Raw genomic sequence first — 20,413 nt, 5'->3', positions numbered from 1 at the left:
GCGGGGTGTAGCGCGCTCTGAGCACAGCGCACGCGCCGCGGAGACGTTTCCTGTGCGCTAGGAAGGCATCAAGGAAAAGGGCGGCTCCTTCCGGCAGGCGACGACGCCTGCGCAACAGCGCTCTTGACGCCGAGAGGAAGTCCCGACGCCAGCAGTTGGTCGATTGGTCCGAAGTTGGCGTCTCCGCTGCTTGTTGCTAAGCAACCGCTTCCCTAAGCAGGTGAGCGAAGGCACACTGGAGAGTGAATTCTGCAGGAAGGTTACGGGTGTTTGTGCACAGAGCCAGGATAGATTTTAAGGTGTTCGCCCGAGAGCGAGCCAGGGTTACGGACAGCGGTGGGCTGGTGGGTTCCGAGGAGTGTCCGTGTACGGCAGAGGTCGAGGTGGGGCAACCACCACCCGTGTGTGTGCACCCCAGGAGATTCGTTGGGGTGTAGCAGAAGCCCGCTGCAGCATGAGGCATGGGGTCCGCAGGCACCTATGTTTTAGGTGATTTACGCGCGACATCCTCACAATGACTGTCGGGTCATGGTTAGTGTTCTTACCCTTGCTTTGCTATGGAGGAACCCATGACCAAGTTGTGATTAGTCGGCAGCCATAAAGACAGTGAGTAGAGTTGGAATGCATGCTGCCTGACCCCAAATCCGCCCCTCTCCTTCCACCCCTCTACACACACACCCCATACTCCAAAAAGAGAATAACAAAACATGCGTCTGGGCCCCAGCACGTTAGCTTAGTGGCTAACTCACCCTGCACACCCAGGAGCCCATGTGAGCATGGCTTTGTGTCCCAGCTGCTCTGCTTGCTTCCCATCCAGCTCCCTGCCTGTGGCCTGGGAAAGCAGGAGAGGACGGTCCAAAGCCTTGGGACCCTGCACCCACATAGGAGGCCCGAAAGAAGCTCCTGCCTCCTGGCTTTGGGTTGGCTCAGCTCTAGCTGTTGTGGCCAGTTGGGGAGTGAGCCAGTGGGCAGATCTTTCTCTTTCTCTCCTCTCTGTATATCTGCCTTTCCAAAAAAAAAAAAAAAATCTTAAAAATAAAATAAATAAAATAGAATTTTTGTGGATTCCAGCCACACAGTGTAGGTGAGAAGAAAAACAAAATACATTAAAGATTGATCATAGTTATAATTCACCTGGTAGACTTGGCTACCATATTTACACAATTAACTATTAAACGTTCATGTTTTCCAGGTGAATAGAAAATAAGTCAGTTTACAATTTTAGCACCGGTTCCTTTTCATCTGATGTGCTGCTTAATTCTGGGCTTAGGACTGAAATGTCGCGGTGTGTGGGTGGGAGTTTTGGCAAACAGCTGGGTGCAGGGTGGCTTTTGGGAGATCACAGAAGCAGGTCGCTGAAGGGGCACCTGCACACGCCCTCACGCTCCTGAAAATGAAGATCTGGGAGAACAATGACCTTTGGGCAGCAGAGGGCGCCCTTGGCCTGCGGAGGGGGCTTTGCTTGGGCTGCAAACCTCCACGAGCGGACAGTCACCCTCGAGGCCAACCCAAGGGCACGCTGCTCCAGCTCCCAAGGGGGGTGTTTGGATGAACAAGGACATCAGTTCTGGCAGCACCCCGGAATCTGCATTAAACTAACGAGGCACGGGGAGAGGCGGAGGCAAGGCGCAGCTGCAGACCCTCCGGGGCTTTGCCTATTTTTGTAGCCAGTGCCTTGTGTGTGGTTCTTGTTTTTTTTTTTTCCAAGCAATTACGACTTATGAAATCACTTAGCGTTCCCATTGTTTGGGGTCGCTCTGAGCCCTTAAGGAAAAGCCCCGAGATTCTGTACGGCTTGTCTGCTGTACCAGCTTTTATCCACTTTAATTATAAACAGGTTCCAATTCAGTGTTCTTTTTTGATTAAAATTATGAATATGTATATACATACATCTGTATATTACATGATGGTCACGGGGTGACTGTCACCAGCCCTCACTTTAAATGGCCGTATATCTTTACAGTAATCCTTTTCAGAAACAAAACTCAAGACTTCAAATTGTTGATGGCTCCCAAATAGCTACTAGCATAAAGTTTTCATCTGCATCCAATAAAGATGAGAAGCAAAGCCAAATTATAGTGTGTTTTGCTCTCCTTCCATTTTTATTTCCCAATTGAAAACTCTTTGAAGTAAATTTCCAGTCATAAACTTCAGATGTGAGGATGTGAACTGAAGGCATATGCCAGTCCATTCCCAGTTCTAATGGCTGTCGTGGGTTGTCAGCCCCTCCCGCTGGGTGGACCATCCTGACCCAGATATGTGGCGGGTCCAATGTATTTCTGAGTGATTTCCTTCTTTACAAAATCTGTCAAAGTTCAGTGACATTATTACATGTTTAGAGAATAAGTTTGGCACAAAAATTAAAACTTGTGATTTATGAAACACTTCTGGAATATTTGGTAGTCTCAGAAGTCAAGTCAATGGCAAGCCAGGAACAAAAACAGAAAAAGCAAAGCAGAAGCCCAGCATGCTGGAGTGTTCTCAGAAAGAAGCGCTTGGCTTGCATGTGACCAGGGAGTAGAATGCACGTGTGACCATCACACCCGTCATTTGACGGGAACTGTGTGTGTTTCCTGCACGGTGAGCACCCAGCCACATGGGAGGCCCTGTGTGACTGGGTCCTGGCTACTCTACAGGGAGGGCCAGGCTCTCCTGCTTCGGGACTGTGTGACCCTGGTAAGGCCCCAGTCCACACTGTGAGTCTGTTTTCTCATCTGCAGTATGGGCTGGTGGGAGATGCACCCTGCTGCTGGGCCTTTGTGAATGTCCACCTTGCCCCCCATTCCCGGGCAGGGCAGGCTGCCTGGCTGAACCCCCGTGCTCTCACACAAGGATCCCAGGAAGGACTCACTGCTGAGGACTTTCGTTCAAGTTACCCTTCCCTCACAGTCTGCAGTCGGAAGGTGCTGCTGCTGTGTTCCTGGCTTTGGAGAGCGCTCCTTAGTGCTGCTGTGACCAGTGTGGTTGGAGTGACCACAGGGCGCTCGGGGGGACCGAGTGGGTAATGGCTGAGCGATGACTGGCACGTGCAACTGTGATTCAGTGTTCTGTTCTCTCTCTGTATAAAATAACTAACCCAGCATTTCTGTTCCATAGGTTGATAGTCTGGTTTACGGTTACAGGAAGTTGTCAGTACAATTAAAAGCTTATTGAAAGTTCAGAACAAAATCATAAAGCTCATCTCTGGCAAATAGGAGAGTTATTGCCAGGGAAGGGTTGGCATCTCCCTTGGAGAAGGGCCTCACCGAGTCCTGAGGCTTTCCTGCACCCCACAGCCGACACACTCCTTGTGCCCTAGTCCTGAACACCTGGATCTTGGTCCCCAAAAGTTCAAGTTGCTGAAGAAAATTTCCAAAAAGTGATATTATCACTGGGAAGGGTGCTAAAAAAATAGCAAAGACCACATTGACACAAATGTTGATTCACAGCAAGTTTTACTAATTTTACAATGAATTAACAGAGTGAGACCCCTACACTATAACAAAGAGCAATGTAAAGAGGGGCTTGGCACCAGGGCTCCATGGCTAAGCCTCGCCTTGAACGCACCGGGATCCTATATGGGCGCCGATTTCTATCCCGGTTGCTCCTCTTCCCATCCAGCTCCCTGCTAGTGGCCTGGGAGAGCAGTGCGGGACAGTCCAAAGCCTTGGGACCCTGCACCTGTGTGGGAGACCCAGAAGAGACTCCTGGTTCCTGGCTTTGGATCAGCTCAGTTCTGGCCATTGCGGACACTTGGGGAGTGATGTGGATGGAAGACCTTTCTCTCTGTCTTTCCTTTTCCCTATAAATCTGCCTTTCCAATAAAAAAATAAATCTTAAAAAAAGAATTAAACAATTAGTGTAAAAAATCCTCATCAGATACTATATTTTCAAGAACTCAAACTGAGATTATCTTTGTTGCTAATAAGATATTTCATGTCTTTACCATAGATATATTGTAGAATGTAGAAGCAAATAATTTTTGTTTAAAGATTTGTGTCTGAAAGGCAGAGTTACAGAGAGGAGGAGAGATGGGGTGACAGAGCCCGGTCAGGGCCCAATGCCTGGGGCCATCCTCTGCTGCATCCCCAGGTCAGCGGCAAGGAGCTGGATTGGAACTGGGGCAGCAGGACTCAAACCAGTGCCCACATGGATGCTAGTCCCACAGGCAGAAACTTAGCCTACACCGACATGCTGCCGGCCCCAGAAGGCAAAATATTCTGTAGACTTTTATGAGGTATAAACATTTTACAAACAAAATTAAAAAGTCAGAATAATACATATTTATAATTTACTTGAGAACACAGGATGGAAATCAACCTCAAAAAATAAGGAAAGGGTAGAAAACAGTCTCTACAGAGGATAAAGCTTCTAAATGAAGGAAGTGTTCTGTTTGCCTCAGCAACACTGCCACTAATGGAAATTAACTTTATTCTACTTTCAAGGAATGAAGCTTTCTTCACAACAGTGTTTCTCAGTGAGAGCAAAACTACAGGAAGAGCCTCTGGGCCTCACCCGTCCTTAGGATGCATTTTATATCCATCCTCCAAATCTTAATTTGTTGGGTAAATACACTCTGGAGAGGTAGTCGGCCGACAGGCAGGCCAAGGCTTGGATTTCCGCCTTCATGTTGGAGTCTGCCATTATCTGCATCTGTCAGTGAGAGCAAAGCCCGCTCAGAGCAGAGATCTCTGCTTCCTGCCCGGCATCACGGCCACCAGCAAATCTAGGCTGTGTCATCTCCCAGACTTCAGGCAGTCATCCCTGGGGCCAGAGCTGCGACAGCCAGCAGGTGGCTGCCTCCCATAAGAAGGAGTATTCCGGGCCTTTTATAATGAGTTGTCATATTTCCCAGTCCCACAGGCTATGACACAGCCATTGAAAACAGATCTGTACCCATGATCGGGACAGACCAGCTCCCTTTAGCGCCCTCTTTGTGGGGTAACATTTCTAACACCACTTACTGACAAGCAATGCTCCCAGGAGCTGCTGGCTATGGAACATTCTAAAAGGGTAATTTCAAGACATCATGTGAACAAAGTCAATCAGACATACCACACTTGGCACACAGAGGGAAGCTTACCTCTTCCCTCCAGGACGGCTGGCAGCTCATGTAAGGTCTCCTGCGCACACTGTCCAGTTTTATGAGATCCTGCTTTGTCAGTGGAATCAAACTGTCTTTGGGTAGATTTAATCTGGAGAAAAAAAAAACAGATGAGGAAGAAAAACAGCATATGTCATTCTATAACTTGAACATCACATACATTTCATATTTATTGTATATTTATTGTATGAGCTCAACAAACAGAACTGACAGCTAAATTAGTACATATAACCTCCTAAATCTGGGATTTTTCCTTCTCAAAGACTTGAGGTCTGGCTACCAGTAAAGCTCACCAGGCCTCAGGAGGAGGGTGCCATAGCGGGATTAACACAAGTGTTACAGCATCTCCTGAGTCGGAGTAAAGGATTTGTTAAATGGGTTATTTTAGGAGTAACTGGACTTATTGCTGTTAAGGCAACACCTGCGGTCTTCAGAGTGGCACTTCATTCACCGATCCAGAAACATCAACTTGTCAAACAATGGCAAAAGAATGTGCACACACACCATGGACTCGGAAGGCTTGTACTGATGAGGAAATAGAGTAAAAGTTACAAGATATTCAAACTGCCATGCAGTGGTTGGGGGAGCAAATTTTAGATTTGCACAAACAATTGTCATTACAATGTGATTGGAATGTGCCGTATTACTGTGATACACCTGCTCATTTTAACCATAGCCAATATCTGGGAAATACTGAGACAACATCTTCAGGACCTCTGAGGAAGTCTATCCCTCAGTGTCCATGCCTTACAAGAAGAGATATTTCAAACATTTACTAAACAACTTCCTTCCATAACAGACCGAGGGTTGGCTGAAAGCATTGCCACTGCCCTTCAAGGGATGGCTTAAAGCCTGGTGGCAAGTGTCCTTCACAGCTCTCTTGCAGCTATTGTAGCTGTCTTATTTGTCTCATTTTCAGCTTATAGGATGTACATGGTTCCTAGGATAACCGGTTGTTCAGAGCAATAAGGGGGTGGACATCGCTCTGATGTGATTGTCATTAAAAAATAAAAAGGGGGAGATGTCAGAATGTATGCAACAAGCTAAGCTGGGGTAACAATGCAAGGCTGGGAACCAGTGGAGAAGAGGCTCCAGGGAGAGGTGGCAAAGCGCCCCTTGCCCAGAGCGCATGCTGCCCCCACTGCATCCTTGGCAGTGTTGTCATGCTTTCCTTGGGAAAAGGAGAACATCTGTGCTCTGTCTAGCCAGCCAACCGAGGGCAGACGGGGCTTTTCACCGATTCCCATTTCAATCATGCTTTGACCAAGGTGCCCTGTTAGCTGTCCTTGAACTCCCCACTTACAGCCACGACTGAAATCTGAGTTGCGTTTGAACTATTGCTTTGTTGAGTGTATAAAAACTGGAATCCTGGAAATAAACTTTTGTCAGTAGCCCACAGATCACTGTCCCCCCATTTCCTTTCAGTCACTCTCCTGCACAGGGTCTGCAGAACAAACTTGCAGGGATTGGGGGGGAGTTTGTATGGGAAGGCGGAAACCTGTCATGTCCTGGATCAGCAAGTTTTCAAGTTCAAAGTGAAAGTTTTGTCTCAATAGTAAGCAAGAGTCTGTTTTAAGGTTTTGTTTTCCCTCCTGTCACATGCATTGCCTGATGGCGAGAAGACAGACATCAGCTATTAAGCAAAGGCCAGCAGCACTAACCTGGAGGTGGCGGTTGGGCAGCTGGTGCCATTCAGCCTCCCAGAGTCCCTCACCCCCAGGAGGTGCCACCCATGGCTGAGGTGCGGGGAACTTGAGGGGCCACTGCAGATTTAATTCTTTGCAATTCATGGGGGATTCTAAGCCACAGAAGGTAGTCTTGTCACTTTTCACTTGCATATATAGCCCCTATCTTACTCTTTTACTTTTTAAAACACGATTTATTGATTTTTATTGGAAAGTCAGATATACACAGAGGAGGAGAGACAGAGAAGAAGATCTTCCATCCGTTGATTCACTCCCCAAGTGACTGCAACGGCTGGAGCTGAGCTGATTTGAAGCCAGGAGCCAGGAGCTTCTTCAGGTCTCCCATGTAGGTGCAGGGTCCCAAGGCTTTGGGCCGTCCTTGACTGCTTTCCCAGGCCACAAGCTGGGAGCTGGATGGGAAGTGGGGGTCACCAAGATTAGAAACGGTGCCCATGTGGGATCCAAGGTGAAGACTTTAGCTGCTAAGCTACTGCGCCAGGCTCTAATTTTACTTTTTAAAGATTTAGCTATTTGAAAGGCAGAAATAGATATAGGGAAGGGAGGGGGACAGAAAGAGAGAGAGAAAGAAAGAGAGAGAAAAAATGAATCTTCTGAGATCTTCTGTTTGGTTTACTTTTCAAATACCAGCCAGGCCAAATCAGGACAGAAGAATTACCTCTGAGTGTTCAATGTGGGGAACACGACCTAGATTCTCCAGGAAAGCCCCAGTTTCAGTTTTTTCAGGGTCCCCATCAGTCAGGCCATTTGCCAGGGGCAGCTCCCAGCCCGGTGTTAATTGGCTTGATAAGGAAGACCAGAGTGCATCCCTTGAAACCGTGACACATCCCTCGTGTCACCCCCACGCAGCCTTGCCTTTGATGGCGTACTTTTTGGAATGGCTTCTGAGGAAACAGCTGGAAATTATGAGACAAAACTAGAGCTTCTCCAAGCCCTCCACTCGTGGTCATCCTGGGTTGCTTGTCTTGAACTTGTGTTAGAAATGTCCTTCAAACAGGTAGATCACTCTCAAGGACATCAGCCAGATACCCAAATGCACACCAACGTGAACAAAGCGTTAATTTATTACAATGCAAATGTTCAGAAATTGAAATGGAATGTCTCATTTTGTGTCTTGATTGTTGACATTTGAATTTAGGGAAAACGCACCCGTGGCCATAAATTGCTCACTGCTCAAATCCAGTAAGCATGTTGAACTTTGTTTCCCATGAGCCTGTGAAAGTCGTAAGAAAACCTTTCAACTCTGAGGACAGTTGCAGAGGCGAAAAGAAGATTGCAGTGTCATACTGAAGGACAGTGTGCTGTGCCAGGTATCTGGTCTCCCAAGGAAGCAAAGGATTGGATCCCCAGGGGGCAGGTAAGTTCTAGCAACTGGGCACTCCCTACCCAGCAGTTCTCAGGCAGCGCAGCCCGAGGGACTGAGTAAAGGGCCAGGCAAAGGGTTAGTTACAAGGACGGCCTGCCACCGCTATTGGGCCAGCTGTGGAAACCATTGAAACGTCCAAATCAGAACTCAGGAACAGAACGTTCACATGAGGCCCTCCATGTGAGAGCATCCATTGAAACACTGTTGGGTGAGTCGAAGCAGGTTACGGCAGAACCACGGCGCATGAATCCATCATGCAGGGGTAGGGTCGTACACTGAAGGGATCTAGAATGCCAAACTACTCACCGTGTGTTAGAACAACTGACCTTTTAATGTCGGAAGGCAGGAGACCAAGCCACCGGATAGCTGGAACTGTGAGATGATGTGCTTCAAAAGACATGGTCTGCCACAGCAAGCACAAGACATCAGAGGAGGCTCCTTGGCAGAACCCCCACCCGCAAGGTCTCACAGCCTCTACCAGCAGGGCAAGAAGTCAGGGCGTCCATGAGGACCGGTGAAGCGGGGCTCTCAGGGAAGGGACTGGCCTCTCTGTGTTCCCCTTACTGCTCCTCTGTAAGGCAGAACTACCGAGAAAGCTCCCCAGCAAGCATCCATCACCACCTGGAATTCCGCTGTCTTGTGCCCTGGCAGGCACTGTGACAGGGCCGTCCCTGGGATTCTGCCCCAGCAGCTGGGCAGTACAGTACTCAGCACAGCACAGACCAGGGCCAGGTGACTGATGCCAGGGCCCTTGAGCACACTCTGAGAACCAGTGTGTATGGAAGTCACAGACTCTGGTGATGAATTTTGGTGGTGTGTGCATTTTTTTTCTTATGGCGGGGAAAAGGAGACTGGCCAAGTCAGAATCCAAGATGCCATGTAACATACAGGCACACTTGGTGAGGGCCACAGGAGCTCAGCTGGGTGAGTGCTGAATGACTGCCTCTGCCATGGCTCATCCCACAGCTGTCTGTGCTGCCCCTGGGTGTGATGGAGGCACAAGCATGGAGGGCCTCGAACCTAGTCCACTAGGAGAAATCTCCCCAATGGATACAAAATGTCTAAACAACAGAGAAGGCAAACTTTTTCTTTACTTACCAAAGAGCCATACTTGTAGATACACATTATTTCTATGCCTGTTAAAAGAAAGTTAGCCTTATAATTAGTCTGGTATATATTAAGTTTAGGTAATTTATGCTTTCAAATCTTATCTAACATTTGAAATTGTATTTTTGTTGCTAGTCAGTGAAAATTTTAAATTATTCTTTTATTTTGATGATCTTTACATAACTGATTAGAGCACAAAAGGTCAAAGGCTACAGGAAAGTGGATAAGACCATTGTTTCCACATTTTCTTTTCTTTTCTTTTTTCTTTTCTTCTGCATCTGGGATAAGGGAGAAGCCCCATCCAGTAGTCAGTGAACATTTTAAGGATCTTGTTTCAATACAGCATAAGTAACAACCCAATCATTATAGCCTAATATTAATGTATTATTTTTTTTCAAACTACTTTATCAAAATGTCCTAAGTGCAAAAATGCCATGACCCCTGTGGTCCAGTTCCGACTGTCACGCCACACAGGCCGGGCAGGTTACCGTAGGGGTCGGCGTCCACGAGCGTGAACATGGGCATGTGGAATGTGTCCCACAGTTTCTTGACCAGCAGTCTGGTGTTCAGGTCAGGCACTCCCTTTCCCTGAAAGCAAGCGAGAAATGGCACTTTAATTCCAGTAGAACAAAAGGGGCACAAGTACATTTTTATTGCATTGCTAACTTAAAAATTAGATTTCTCCACCAACACCATCTTGAGTTTCAGGTGGTAAAAGACTGGCATTGATCACAAAAAATATATCTAGACACGAAATCTAGGAGAGGGTGAAAGAGCCACACAGAGGCATCTCTTTGCCTCTGTTGTTCTAATCCTAGGAAATGGATCTAGGGAAATACTTCAGCAGAAATAGAAATAAAATCCTTACAGATGCTTACTGCAATGTTGTTTGAACTTACACAAATAGATAAAATGTAAAAAAGCAGAGACATGGAGAAGTGGCCCAGGGCAGTGGGGAAAGGTGTGGGGCAGATAGTCTGGGCTGGCCATTCAATGCTGGCCCTTCTGGGCAGAACCCCTGTGCTCCTGAAGCTCCGTCACCCCTTCTACACCTGCTATGGGAGTTGCAGCAGGCGCCCATCACAGAGCACCGAGAAGGCCTGGGTGGACGTTGTGGTGCAGCTGATGAGGCAGCTGCTTGGGACACTCATGTCTCGCAACCGCGCGCTTGGTTCACGTGCCAGCCACTGCACTCCTGCTCTGCTTCCTGGTAACGCGTGGGAGGCAGAAGGCTCTGCCCCACACAAGGACATGCAAATGAAGCTCCTGGCTCCTGGCTTCTGCCCAGCCTTGCTTTGACTGTGGTGGGCATTTGGGAACTGAGTCAGGAGGTGGAAGAACTGTCCCCTCTTGCCCCCTATCACATTGCATTTCAACTAATTCTTTCTAAAAACAAACGTAGGGTCTAATAAACCTTAAGTGTTGGAACATATTTTGAGGTCATTAGAACTAATTATGTAGAAAATCTTTAAGAGCAGGACAACTGTGTTGAGGGAGAAAATCGTAAAGCAAACAGGGTGTGGAGCAGAGGAAGGCAGCCGAGCGCAGGGTGGTCCGAGAGGCCTTCGGGCAGGGCAGCTCTGGAATCACAGCCCTCTGCTCAGCGCTGGTGCTGCGCTATCAGCACATTTCAGGCTTTTGCGCTCCTGCTTCATCTATAAACTCAGGATCATTCTACCTGCCACACGGCGTTAGTGCTGAATTATGAGACTCAAGCGCTAGTTTCAGCCAGTCCCAGGACTGTGGTAAGACATCTTCTGCCCATGCAGGAACTGCCATGCACGGCCATGCACTGCCATGCACGGCCATGCACTGCCATGCACGGCCATGCACGGCCATGCAGGCTGCATATGCATGCAGTGCACGGCAGTGTGCAAAGGTCACTCAAGCATCAAAGGACAGCCTATGAACAATGATTCCTTCCCAGCCCAGCCCCCTCTGGAGAGGCAGCTGCTGTAGGTCAGTTTGTCAAGGCTTCATGGAGTCATGGAAGCAGCTGGTACAGGCCACTGCAGTGGCCGCGCTGTGGGAACCCTGTGCGCGCGTTCCATAAGGGCATGCTAAAGCCAAGGCAGAGCAGGTGAGGATGTGTGAACTTCCCTCCCAAACCAGATCTCCCTGCAACCTGAGGGTGCCAGAAAACCCTGCCTTAGGGGCACCTCCAAAGCAGGTGACCCAAACGCCAGGGGCAGTGTGGAGCCCAGGGTCACCTGTGATCTCCTCTGGCTGTAATGGCCTGGCCTCTAGTCAGCTGGCCAGCAGGCTGTGAAACAGGACTGGACCAAGAGCTAGCCCCAGGAGAGAGCCTGCCTTTCAGGCACAAGTGCGCCCCCTGTCACTCATGAGCTGCTTTACAACTTTAGGGTGAAAGCAATTTAAAAGGTGTCTGTTTTGATGCAGAGAATGTCATCTGTGCCTACACAGGAGCTCTCAGGTCTTGTTCCTGAACTTCAAATTAGGTGAACGCCACGTGGGTTTTCTGCTATTACCATAAGTTCACTTGGGTTTTGATTCTGAGAGCTGAGTGGCCACTGGCTCTGACTACAGTGGTGGTCCTGTGGCAGGCATCCACATGTCCACGCCCTTTGATTCACTTGTCACTTCCTGTGGTCAGCAAGTCCTTTCAAATTGGCTTTGGAACTGTCCTCTGTTTCAGTTCTTTCCCCCGGTGGCCTCCCCCCATCAGCCCTGCATCCAGATAACACCCTGGAGCTTTCTGCCAGGCCTGCGGCTCCAGGTCTCTCTCCTGTCGCCTAACTGCTGCACCACACTAAGCTGTCATTTCCCTGCCCACCGGGCCTGCAGCTTGCATCGAGCTCCTGGTGTTCCTGCACCAGGTGCCTGTTCCTGGCACCTCCGTGGCACCGTTAGGCTCCCACGGCTCCCACCAACTGCCCATGCCCTGCTTTCTCTCCAGGGAGTTTCGTCACTGCTTCCACAAACACATTTCACAAACACCATACTTGCTTAATCCCATAAGCCAGAAGAATTTTAAGTAGATGAGCTTGTTTTTCCTTCAAAGAGCTAGGTTTTTACAAAGATCCATAAAAGCACAAGCCTGGGGGAAGAGCTTTTCCAGAACACAACCTGTTCCCGCTCCTGTCCTACAGCGGCAGTCCTTCCTTATGCACGCCGCGCAGGCTTCCTGTGTGTTCCAGTCGGCCTGTCCTGCTCTAGGGGGTTTCACTGGTCACTCAGGCTCATGAGCTCCTTTCATACCACTGTAGCAGGGAGTTTACTACCTGCAGTGAAATAACTTTTTGAGCCCCTCCAATTCATAGGTTGAAAACCCCACTCCTGAGCCTGAAAGGTGACTGGATCTTGAGGCTAGAGCCTTCACAAGTGGGACCGGTGCCCTCATAGCAGGCACCCCCGACAGCTCTAACCTTTGAGATGATGAGCATCGATGAGGTGCTGGCCATCCATGAGTCAGGAAGAGGACCTTGATTCTGGGGCACAACAATCTACGAGCAACCTGACATTGGATGTGTCAGCCTGCAAACTCTCCAACACATGCGTGCTCTCTACGCCACCCGGGCCCCATCCTGTTAGAGGGGCCGACTCACCGTGATGCTCCCCTTTGCTCTCTACACCACCCAGGCCCCATCCTGTTAGAGGGGCCGACTCACCGTGATGCTCCCCTTTGCTCTACGCCACCCAGGCCCCATCCTGTTAGAGGGGCCGACTCACCGTGATGCTCCCCTTTGCTCTACGCCACCCAGGCCCCATCCTGTTAGAGGGGCGACTCACCGTGATGCTCCCCTTTGCCCTCTAAGCCGCCCAGGCCCCATCCTGTTAGAGGGGCGACTCACCGTGATGCTCCCCTTTGCCCTCTAAGCCGCCCAGGCCCCATCCTGTTAGAGGGGCGACTCACCGTGATGCTCCCCTTTGCTCTCTACACCACCCAGGCCCCATCCTGTTAGAGGGGCGACTCACCGTGATGCTCCCCTTTGCTCTCTACGCCACCCAGGCCCCATCCTGTTAGAGGGGCCGACTCACCGTGATGCTCCCCTTTGCTGACTGATGAGTCTGTGCTACCTCAACCACAGTTTGTTTCTGTGTTCTTTGCTACTCTTCGCACATTTACATTTTTTGTTTTTTGTTTTTTTAAAAAGCAAGCCCTTTTGACCCAATTGGTAAAATCACCTGGTGTAAAATCCTGTGTGAGGAGAAATAAATAGCCCTTGTTCATCAAAGCCCAAAACCCTCGTGTTAACATGAGACAGCTGAGTCAAGCAGTCCCTGCAGGTGTGCTGTGAGGATGGTCTCAGAGCGCCTTGGTGTTGGAAAACTGATGGTATTTAAGACTGACATTCAAGATGTAGAATATGAAAGTACTTCAAAAAGTTCTTGGGGAAAAAATAGAATTAAGAGATTTATTTGGGTTCAAGAAAAAAATCTTGAAATCCCCATACAGCCTTTTCAAATACGCGTTTTTGCAACACACGTATTTCCTGTGCCGTTGGAGACCCTTCCTAAGTTGGTCTTGGAGTTGGTCAGGGTGGGTGGCGTTACCGTGACCATGATGCATGGGGACATCCTGCTGCAAAAGTTGTCATCCAGGAGTCGCTGAAATGTTGCATCCTTTTCTACAATTAATAGAAATCTTGCATCTGTAATTAAATCTGAGATGTTAAGGTTGAGAAATGAATATGAGAATTTCAATTTAGTTATATGTGGTCAAAAGCAACGGTAGATAGAACATTTTCATTTTACCTTCAAATATATATATATATATACCTATTCACAAATCTAGACTTCAACCTTTCCCCCTAGGTGCTGGGGTATTCATCTTGAGTACTGGGGACCTGATTCAGTTTTTACACATGATGAAGGCTTGGTTTATCAAAGGAATGAATGAATGAACATTCCAGAAGCCTAAATGGCTTCCCCACTGAAAGGATACTTTGAATTCCTTGAATATTAGATGGCACAGCAGCAACCTAAGTTAAAAAAAAAATGTTTGAAGTGAAAAGCAAGTATAATCATAGTTGATAACTTAAGCACAGAATCTTATTCTTTTCTTGCTACAGTCATCGAAGACTTACTTCTCAGTAAGAAAACAGCAGGAAACAGATTGATCCCTCAGTAGCAAAACAGATACATCGGGGGAGATTGCTGGCACGTGCACAGTGGCTAAGCCACAGCCTGCAATGCTAGCATCCCACATGAGGGCCTGTTCAAGTCTCGGCTGTTCTGTTCCATCCAGCTCCCTACCGACGCACTTGGAAGAGCAACAGGTGATGGTCCAAGGGCTTGGACCCTGCTCCCAGGTGGGAGACCCCACGGAGCTCTGAGCTCCTGGCGTTGGCTTGGCCCAGCCCCAGCTTTGAGGCCATTTTAGACAGAAGGTCAATCTCTGTCTGTTTTCCCCTCTTCTCTTTGTAACTCTTTTAAATAAATAAATTTAACAAAAACAACCATAACAGATCGCCCACACTACTTCTCAGCAGGGAGAATTTCTTCGATGCTTTGTACATGCGCAGCTTCAAAGGATAACTCATGATGAGAAGTTCCCTGTTACAGGCTCTTGCTCCATCCTCCTCCTTCATCCTCCTTTCCTAACTTCTAGGTTGTTCCCTCCCAGCGCTGCAACCTTTTAGTATAGTGAAGTCCTTACACACCTCAGCTCAGCATGAATTACAGCAGTTCAGGGGTGGCGCCGGCCAAGTGGCTAAGGCACTGTTTCAGACACCCACATTTCGTACTGCAATGTGTGGGTTCAAGACCCAACTCCTGCTAACAAACACTCTGAGAGGCAACAAGTGTTGGCTCAGGCAGTCAGGTCCTTGCAAGCCCCTGGAAGACCTGGATGCAGAGCCGAGCCACGAGCTTCAGCCTGGCCTGGTCTGAAGAGTGAACCAGGGGAGGGTGCCCTGCTTCTCTCTTTCCGTTTGCCCTTCAAATACCATGCTGAAATGTCACAGCACACAGTGCTTTAAAAGGGAAAGCACATGGCTGCCAGCCTCTACAGGTCACAGATGTCTATTTTTAAACCATGTCAGATTCAACCCCATAAAGCATATGCCCATTCACCCACAGGCTCAGCCCTAACCTACACAAGAGCAAGAAATGAAACGAGGGACCGGACGTGAACGCCTGTGGTGCTTACCGTGGCCCCGCAGGTGCAGTGCACTTTGGTGCCGTCTTCCTCCACATAGCTGAGATCGCCGGCAATTAACCCTTTCGATGTAGACAACTGAGAAAAGCACACATACGCAGTTGACACTTCCTCAAAATCTAGTTTATGCTTACAAATGACTCCTCATGTTCACCTGCTATTGTTTTTTTTAAAACTCAGATTAGAATTTAAAAAATGAAGGAGAAATATATATGTATGGGTATTTAGGAACTTAAAACTATCTGGCAATTCATCTGCTTTGCCTTAAGCTAAAGGAATCCACTGAGAATAGATTACTTAAATCTGTAGTGAGCAAAATATAGCATCAATACCAAAAGGCAAAGTTGATAATTCTAGTACAGCTTTTCTGCTTCTTACTGTAAATGCTACTTACTATATGAAGACTCCTCCTGGGCACTTTCAACATACAAGAGATGTCATTGATGATACTGTCCACGACAGTCTGACTGCCGAAGAGTTTGCTGTCAGTGTAATAGATGTCTCTATGGAAATTTAAACAATATATTTTCAGTTAACTACTACTTCTTTGATTATGGCAAATATTAAAATTTTAAGAAAGCTCTAACCGAATGAAATCTAGCATGTATAAATAGAGTGATATGTTAAAACTAGTCTGGTCTTACCTAACTTTTCAAAGCATATATAGTAAAAAAGTTAATGAAACAAAATCATTAAAGAATGGCTTTGCCAAAACAATATATTTACCTTTTGGTTGCGTAAGTGTTGCTCTGTGCTAATTTATAAATCATGGACAGAACCTTAAGAATTAGAGCTGGAAAATGAGACACAACAAGTCAGGAATGTGGCGCTCAATTTCTTAGTTCAGCTGATCCTGCCATCAAGCTGTTAACTGTCCCCAGGTACTTCCCACACCATTTAAGAAAACTCTTCCCAAAACAGAGGGGTTAAGTAAAGCATAACTGCCTGAAGAATCAGATAACATTAATTGTTCTCTGGGCAATAAAACAGAGAGAACAATTTTCCATTGGCCCTTATACCTTGAAATTATATTTATTTTAGATGATAATCTACTTCTATACTTACTGACCATGCAAAATTCGAGAAGTAAATTTGGAATACAAAGGTGGCATATTAAAGAAAAGCATAATTACTGAACTAGAAACAACTAAAAGCTAGACTGTAAAAACATTAATTCTTTATTACTAAAAGCTAAGAAAGGTCAATTTACCAAATTTCTGAACTGATGTTAATGAGTCACTTTTGATCTTCCTCATGGTGCAGTGAGGTGCCATCTGGAGGCCCGCCGAGTCGTCAATCCTGGGATTTTGTTTAAAGCAAGGGAATAAAGTGAGAAGACTCGTCTACCGAGCAGCAGGCAAAACACATTTCACACGTTTCTGGGCACATCACGAGGCTCCCACTTTTCTTCTGATATCAGCACTAAAATGACAGAATCACCCATACTGTACAATCAGAAGACTTCAGTGCTATGATAGGTAATTAATTTTGTGACATACAGAGGTACCAAGATTAAGTGCTTAAAATAAATAAATTCCTCAGCCCAGCACTTTGGCTTAGAGGCCAAACCCTTACCTGCAAGTGCCAGGTTCCCATTGCGTGCCAGTCCCTGTCCTAAGTGGCTACTCCACTTCCCATCCAGCTCCCTGCTAATGGCCTGGAAAAGCAGCAGAGAATGGCGCAAAGCCTTGGGAGACTGGAGGAAGTTTCCGGCTCTTAATTTTGGATCAGCTCAGCTCTGGCCGTTGTGGCCATTTAGGGGGTGAACCAGTGAATGGGGGATCATTCCGTCTCTCCTCTCTGTAAACCTGCCTTTCCAATAAAAATAAACAAAAGCTTTTTAAAATAAACAAATTATTTCCTTTGATTATGGAGTGTGTGTGTATGCCTGGGTATTTCTTAGAGGAAGATAATTAGTATATAAAATGCTTCAAATATTCCATAATTTTATTAACATTTATTTTAATGCTTTACTGACTTAACAATTACACTGATAGTAAAAACTTTTGAAATATCTTATTTCTAATTTAACTGCAAAGTTAAATTACATAAAATAACAACTTGCACTCCCTTGTAAACTGAACTGCCATGCCTCCTAAAGGCGGCAGAAGGTCCCAGGCCCAGACGCCAGGTGTCAGCTGCTGCAAGGCTGGGTGAGCTGTGCCCAAGGCAGGCAGCCCGTGAGTTGCTTTCATTACAAAGTGACCAGGGAGTTGCAAACTCCTTTTACCTCCTTGAACTAAGTCGTTTTCCAGCTCTCACGAAGTACAGGAGAGCCGTTATCACAATGTCTTCCTGCATTTAGAGAGGTTTTGGAGGCTGGAAAAAAACAAAAGCTTTTCTCCCTAGGTTCATGGACTGTGGTGAAGCTGTTTTTGAAGATGGTTTAGCAGGGCCTACAACCCCACAGGCAGCTGACTGCTCAGTGTGCTGCCTGTTCAAGAACCTGGTGCCTCAGGCTGGCTCTCGGTGTCTCTGACCAGCCACATGCAGCCTGCTTGCACAGGTGGATGAAGATGGAGCCGTCACACCACGCACTCCCAAGCAGGCTCAGTGCCAAGCCTTTACACTGGCGCCTGAGATGGAGCCTCTGTAGGGCGCTCCAGTCTGTGTTAGCGGCTGGCATTGTGCTCCTTTGCCTTATCGCTCACACCTACTCCTAGCTTCCAGCAGGTATTTTGTAAACTTTTAAGTCCTTTCCTAGGCAGGGTGGAGACAGTAACAAGAATTTAATCTTACTAAAACTCAAGGAAATTCAAATTGACAAGAAAGACATTGCATAAAAGCATCAATCCAAAACACCCACTTCATATTTTTCCAGCTCGATCTGTCTTCTATTGTGAACGCAGGTGCTTCTTTGCTCGCCAGGCTGGCGACGATGCCTTGGATAACATTTTCTATAGCTGCACAGACCTCAGAACTGAAACCACAAACACATACTGATTCAATCTTAATTATAAAGTTCATGTTCACAATATAAACCACTTCCCAAGATCAATACTAAAAGTACTTTTTTAAATGGTTATTTTTTAACATTAGGTAATTCATCTCAGTAATTCATCTCAATAACTCTCCCTCTAAATTCTGACATAAGTACTGCACTAAAACAGCTGTGTTTCTGGTGAAAAAAATTTCATTTGCTTTTATTCCTCAAATTACCAGTTGAATCATATTTCCTTTTTACACAAATGACTAGATAATGTAATTTGCAAATATACTTTTTATCTTTTCACATTAACCTACTTTAATCTAGTTGAGTTTCCAACACAAACTTGTTGGCTTGAAATACTGCTGATAAATGTTTTAATTAAAAATGATGTAATATCAGCTTTGAATTTCTTTCCCAAAAATGTCATATAAATCTATTTTAGAAGAAATATTTCTGATTGTAGCACATTGCCCTAACTGAGCTCAGGCATTCAAATAGAATCTTCTGAATTTCAGATTCAAAAGGGGAAAATTTTAATCAAGACCACGAAAAAAAAAATAATCATGAGATCTGCATTAAATGGTTGATTTGGCAGCTATTACATCACTTTACAGCAAACTATTAAGACCAAGCCCAGATTTCTGTCAGATGACTTTCAATTTCACAAACCATCAGCTTCAAAAAAAGTTGCTCTAAGTACCATGAGCATATTGTGTATGAAGGGAATGCCAATCTAGAAAATTAGCACGAGTTTGAAATATTATGTACTCACAAAATGAATTTTAAAACATTTAACATTTTCTAATGTCGACAGGCACTATCTGACCCAAACACAACATTCCCTTTGTCTTTTTGGGGGGAGAGGAGGAAGGGGAGCATCGCCAGCCAAGCTTTAATCAGCAGTGTCTGCAGTGTCAACTAGGGGCTGTCCTTTCTCTGCAGTTCCTAACCCCTCCCTTCAACTAAATCATCTCATTAAGACTTTGGTTGTGGGGTTTACATTTTTTTTTTTCTGTATTAATTCATGCAGGAGGAAAATGTTGCTGATAAACCAGAAAAATGAAGCGAGGAAGCAAAGCAACAGGGCGTTTAAGCCAAAGTGGACGGCAATACATTTTCTATAATTCTGACGGCTCACTGGGGAAACCTGAGCCTATGCTAAACAAGCCATTTAAAAGAGATTCTGCTCACTTCCAAGTTTTTTTAAAAAGTGGTATTATAAACTACCTAAAACGCGTTGACATCTTGTCAATTTTAAGAAATCCACTAGCTTACTGTATAAACTCACAAAATTTTCTCTCCCCAAACATCCTGAAAGCGTCTGAAGTTTTAAAATACTTGTAGAATTTTAAAAATGAAATTATAAAGACAAAAGGTGCCTCAAACTCGTTGCCTGGAAGAGGAAACCCGCAAATTCGGAGGTGGAGAACGCTCCTAGAACATTCTAGAACACTCTCGAAAACACCAGTTGTTTTCTGTTCAATAAGAGGACTGGAAGCAGAAAAGTGGTGGCGAGGTGTAAGGATGGGACTCTGCCGGGGAGATGACGGGGCCCACCAGTGAACATCCCCACGTTTTCCAGGACTCCTGGGGTTGTTGTACCTGGAGGCCAAGCGGTCTGGGGGCTCCCCACTATCTCTCTTTTGTGTGGCCAACAGGGAAGCCCTATGCCGCTCCAAAACCTCAAAGAATGAAGCGTCCGGCCCCATGGGCGCAAAAGCCATGAGGGAAGCCGGCAGCGAAAACCTCTCCACGCCAACTCTGCCTCGCTTCGTGTATTCCACAAGACCACTCCTGGGCAAGATGGCGCCTTGCGTTGCAAGGGCGGGGTGGGCCAGTGCGCGTGCGCACACACTCCCTGTGGGGGCGGGCCTGAGCAGACGCATGCGCATGGCATCGCCCTGACAAGTCTGGGTAAGCTGGCAGCTGAGAGCGCAAGGGGTGAGCTCGGTTGTGGCTTGAATAGGGTGTTGGACCCGGATTTCCTGAGGCAGCTCAGTTTGTTTTACAGGGGCGGCTGTTTAAGACAGGAATGTCAGTGAATTTTCATCAAATCAAGTCATTGTGAAGCTCTAAGTTCAGTTTTGATCCTGGCAAACGGTCC

The 20,413-nt window shown here is 46.7% G+C and overlaps 1 protein-coding gene across 3 annotated transcripts; it reads right to left on the bottom strand.

Annotated features, from left to right (window-relative positions):
• Nucleotides 1-4,416: 4,416 nt before the first annotated feature.
• SPO11 (SPO11 initiator of meiotic double stranded breaks) lies at nt 4,417-20,096 on the bottom strand. 3 transcript variants are annotated; one of them, XM_040988189.1, is made up of 13 exons: nt 19,912-20,096; nt 18,187-18,300; nt 16,591-16,679; nt 16,107-16,173; nt 15,775-15,883; nt 15,372-15,458; nt 14,166-14,202; nt 13,775-13,884; nt 9,748-9,847; nt 9,251-9,288; nt 8,479-8,555; nt 5,063-5,174; nt 4,417-4,632 (listed from the first exon to the last, which is right to left on the bottom strand). In XM_040988189.1, the coding sequence occupies exons 1-13, from the start codon at nt 20,031-20,033 to the stop codon at nt 4,513-4,515; spliced, it is 1,182 nt and encodes a 393-aa protein (XP_040844123.1). In that variant the 5' UTR covers nt 20,034-20,096; the 3' UTR covers nt 4,417-4,512. The 3 variants fall into 3 exon arrangements, with proteins under 3 accessions (XP_040844123.1, XP_040844124.1, XP_040844125.1); XM_040988190.1 differs by lacking the exon at nt 18,187-18,300; XM_040988191.1 differs by lacking the exon at nt 18,187-18,300 and having other exon boundaries at nt 13,775-13,872.
• Between the last annotated feature and the right edge of the window lie 317 nt (nt 20,097-20,413).

Source organism: Ochotona curzoniae, unplaced genomic scaffold (genome assembly GCF_017591425.1).
Source record: "Ochotona curzoniae isolate NIBS_2020 unplaced genomic scaffold, NIBS_Ocur_1.0 contig_48, whole genome shotgun sequence".
NCBI classification, from domain to species: domain Eukaryota; kingdom Metazoa; phylum Chordata; class Mammalia; order Lagomorpha; family Ochotonidae; genus Ochotona; species Ochotona curzoniae.
Note: the sequence above shows the minus strand (reverse complement) of the source record. Positions and strands in the feature narration are given on the sequence as shown.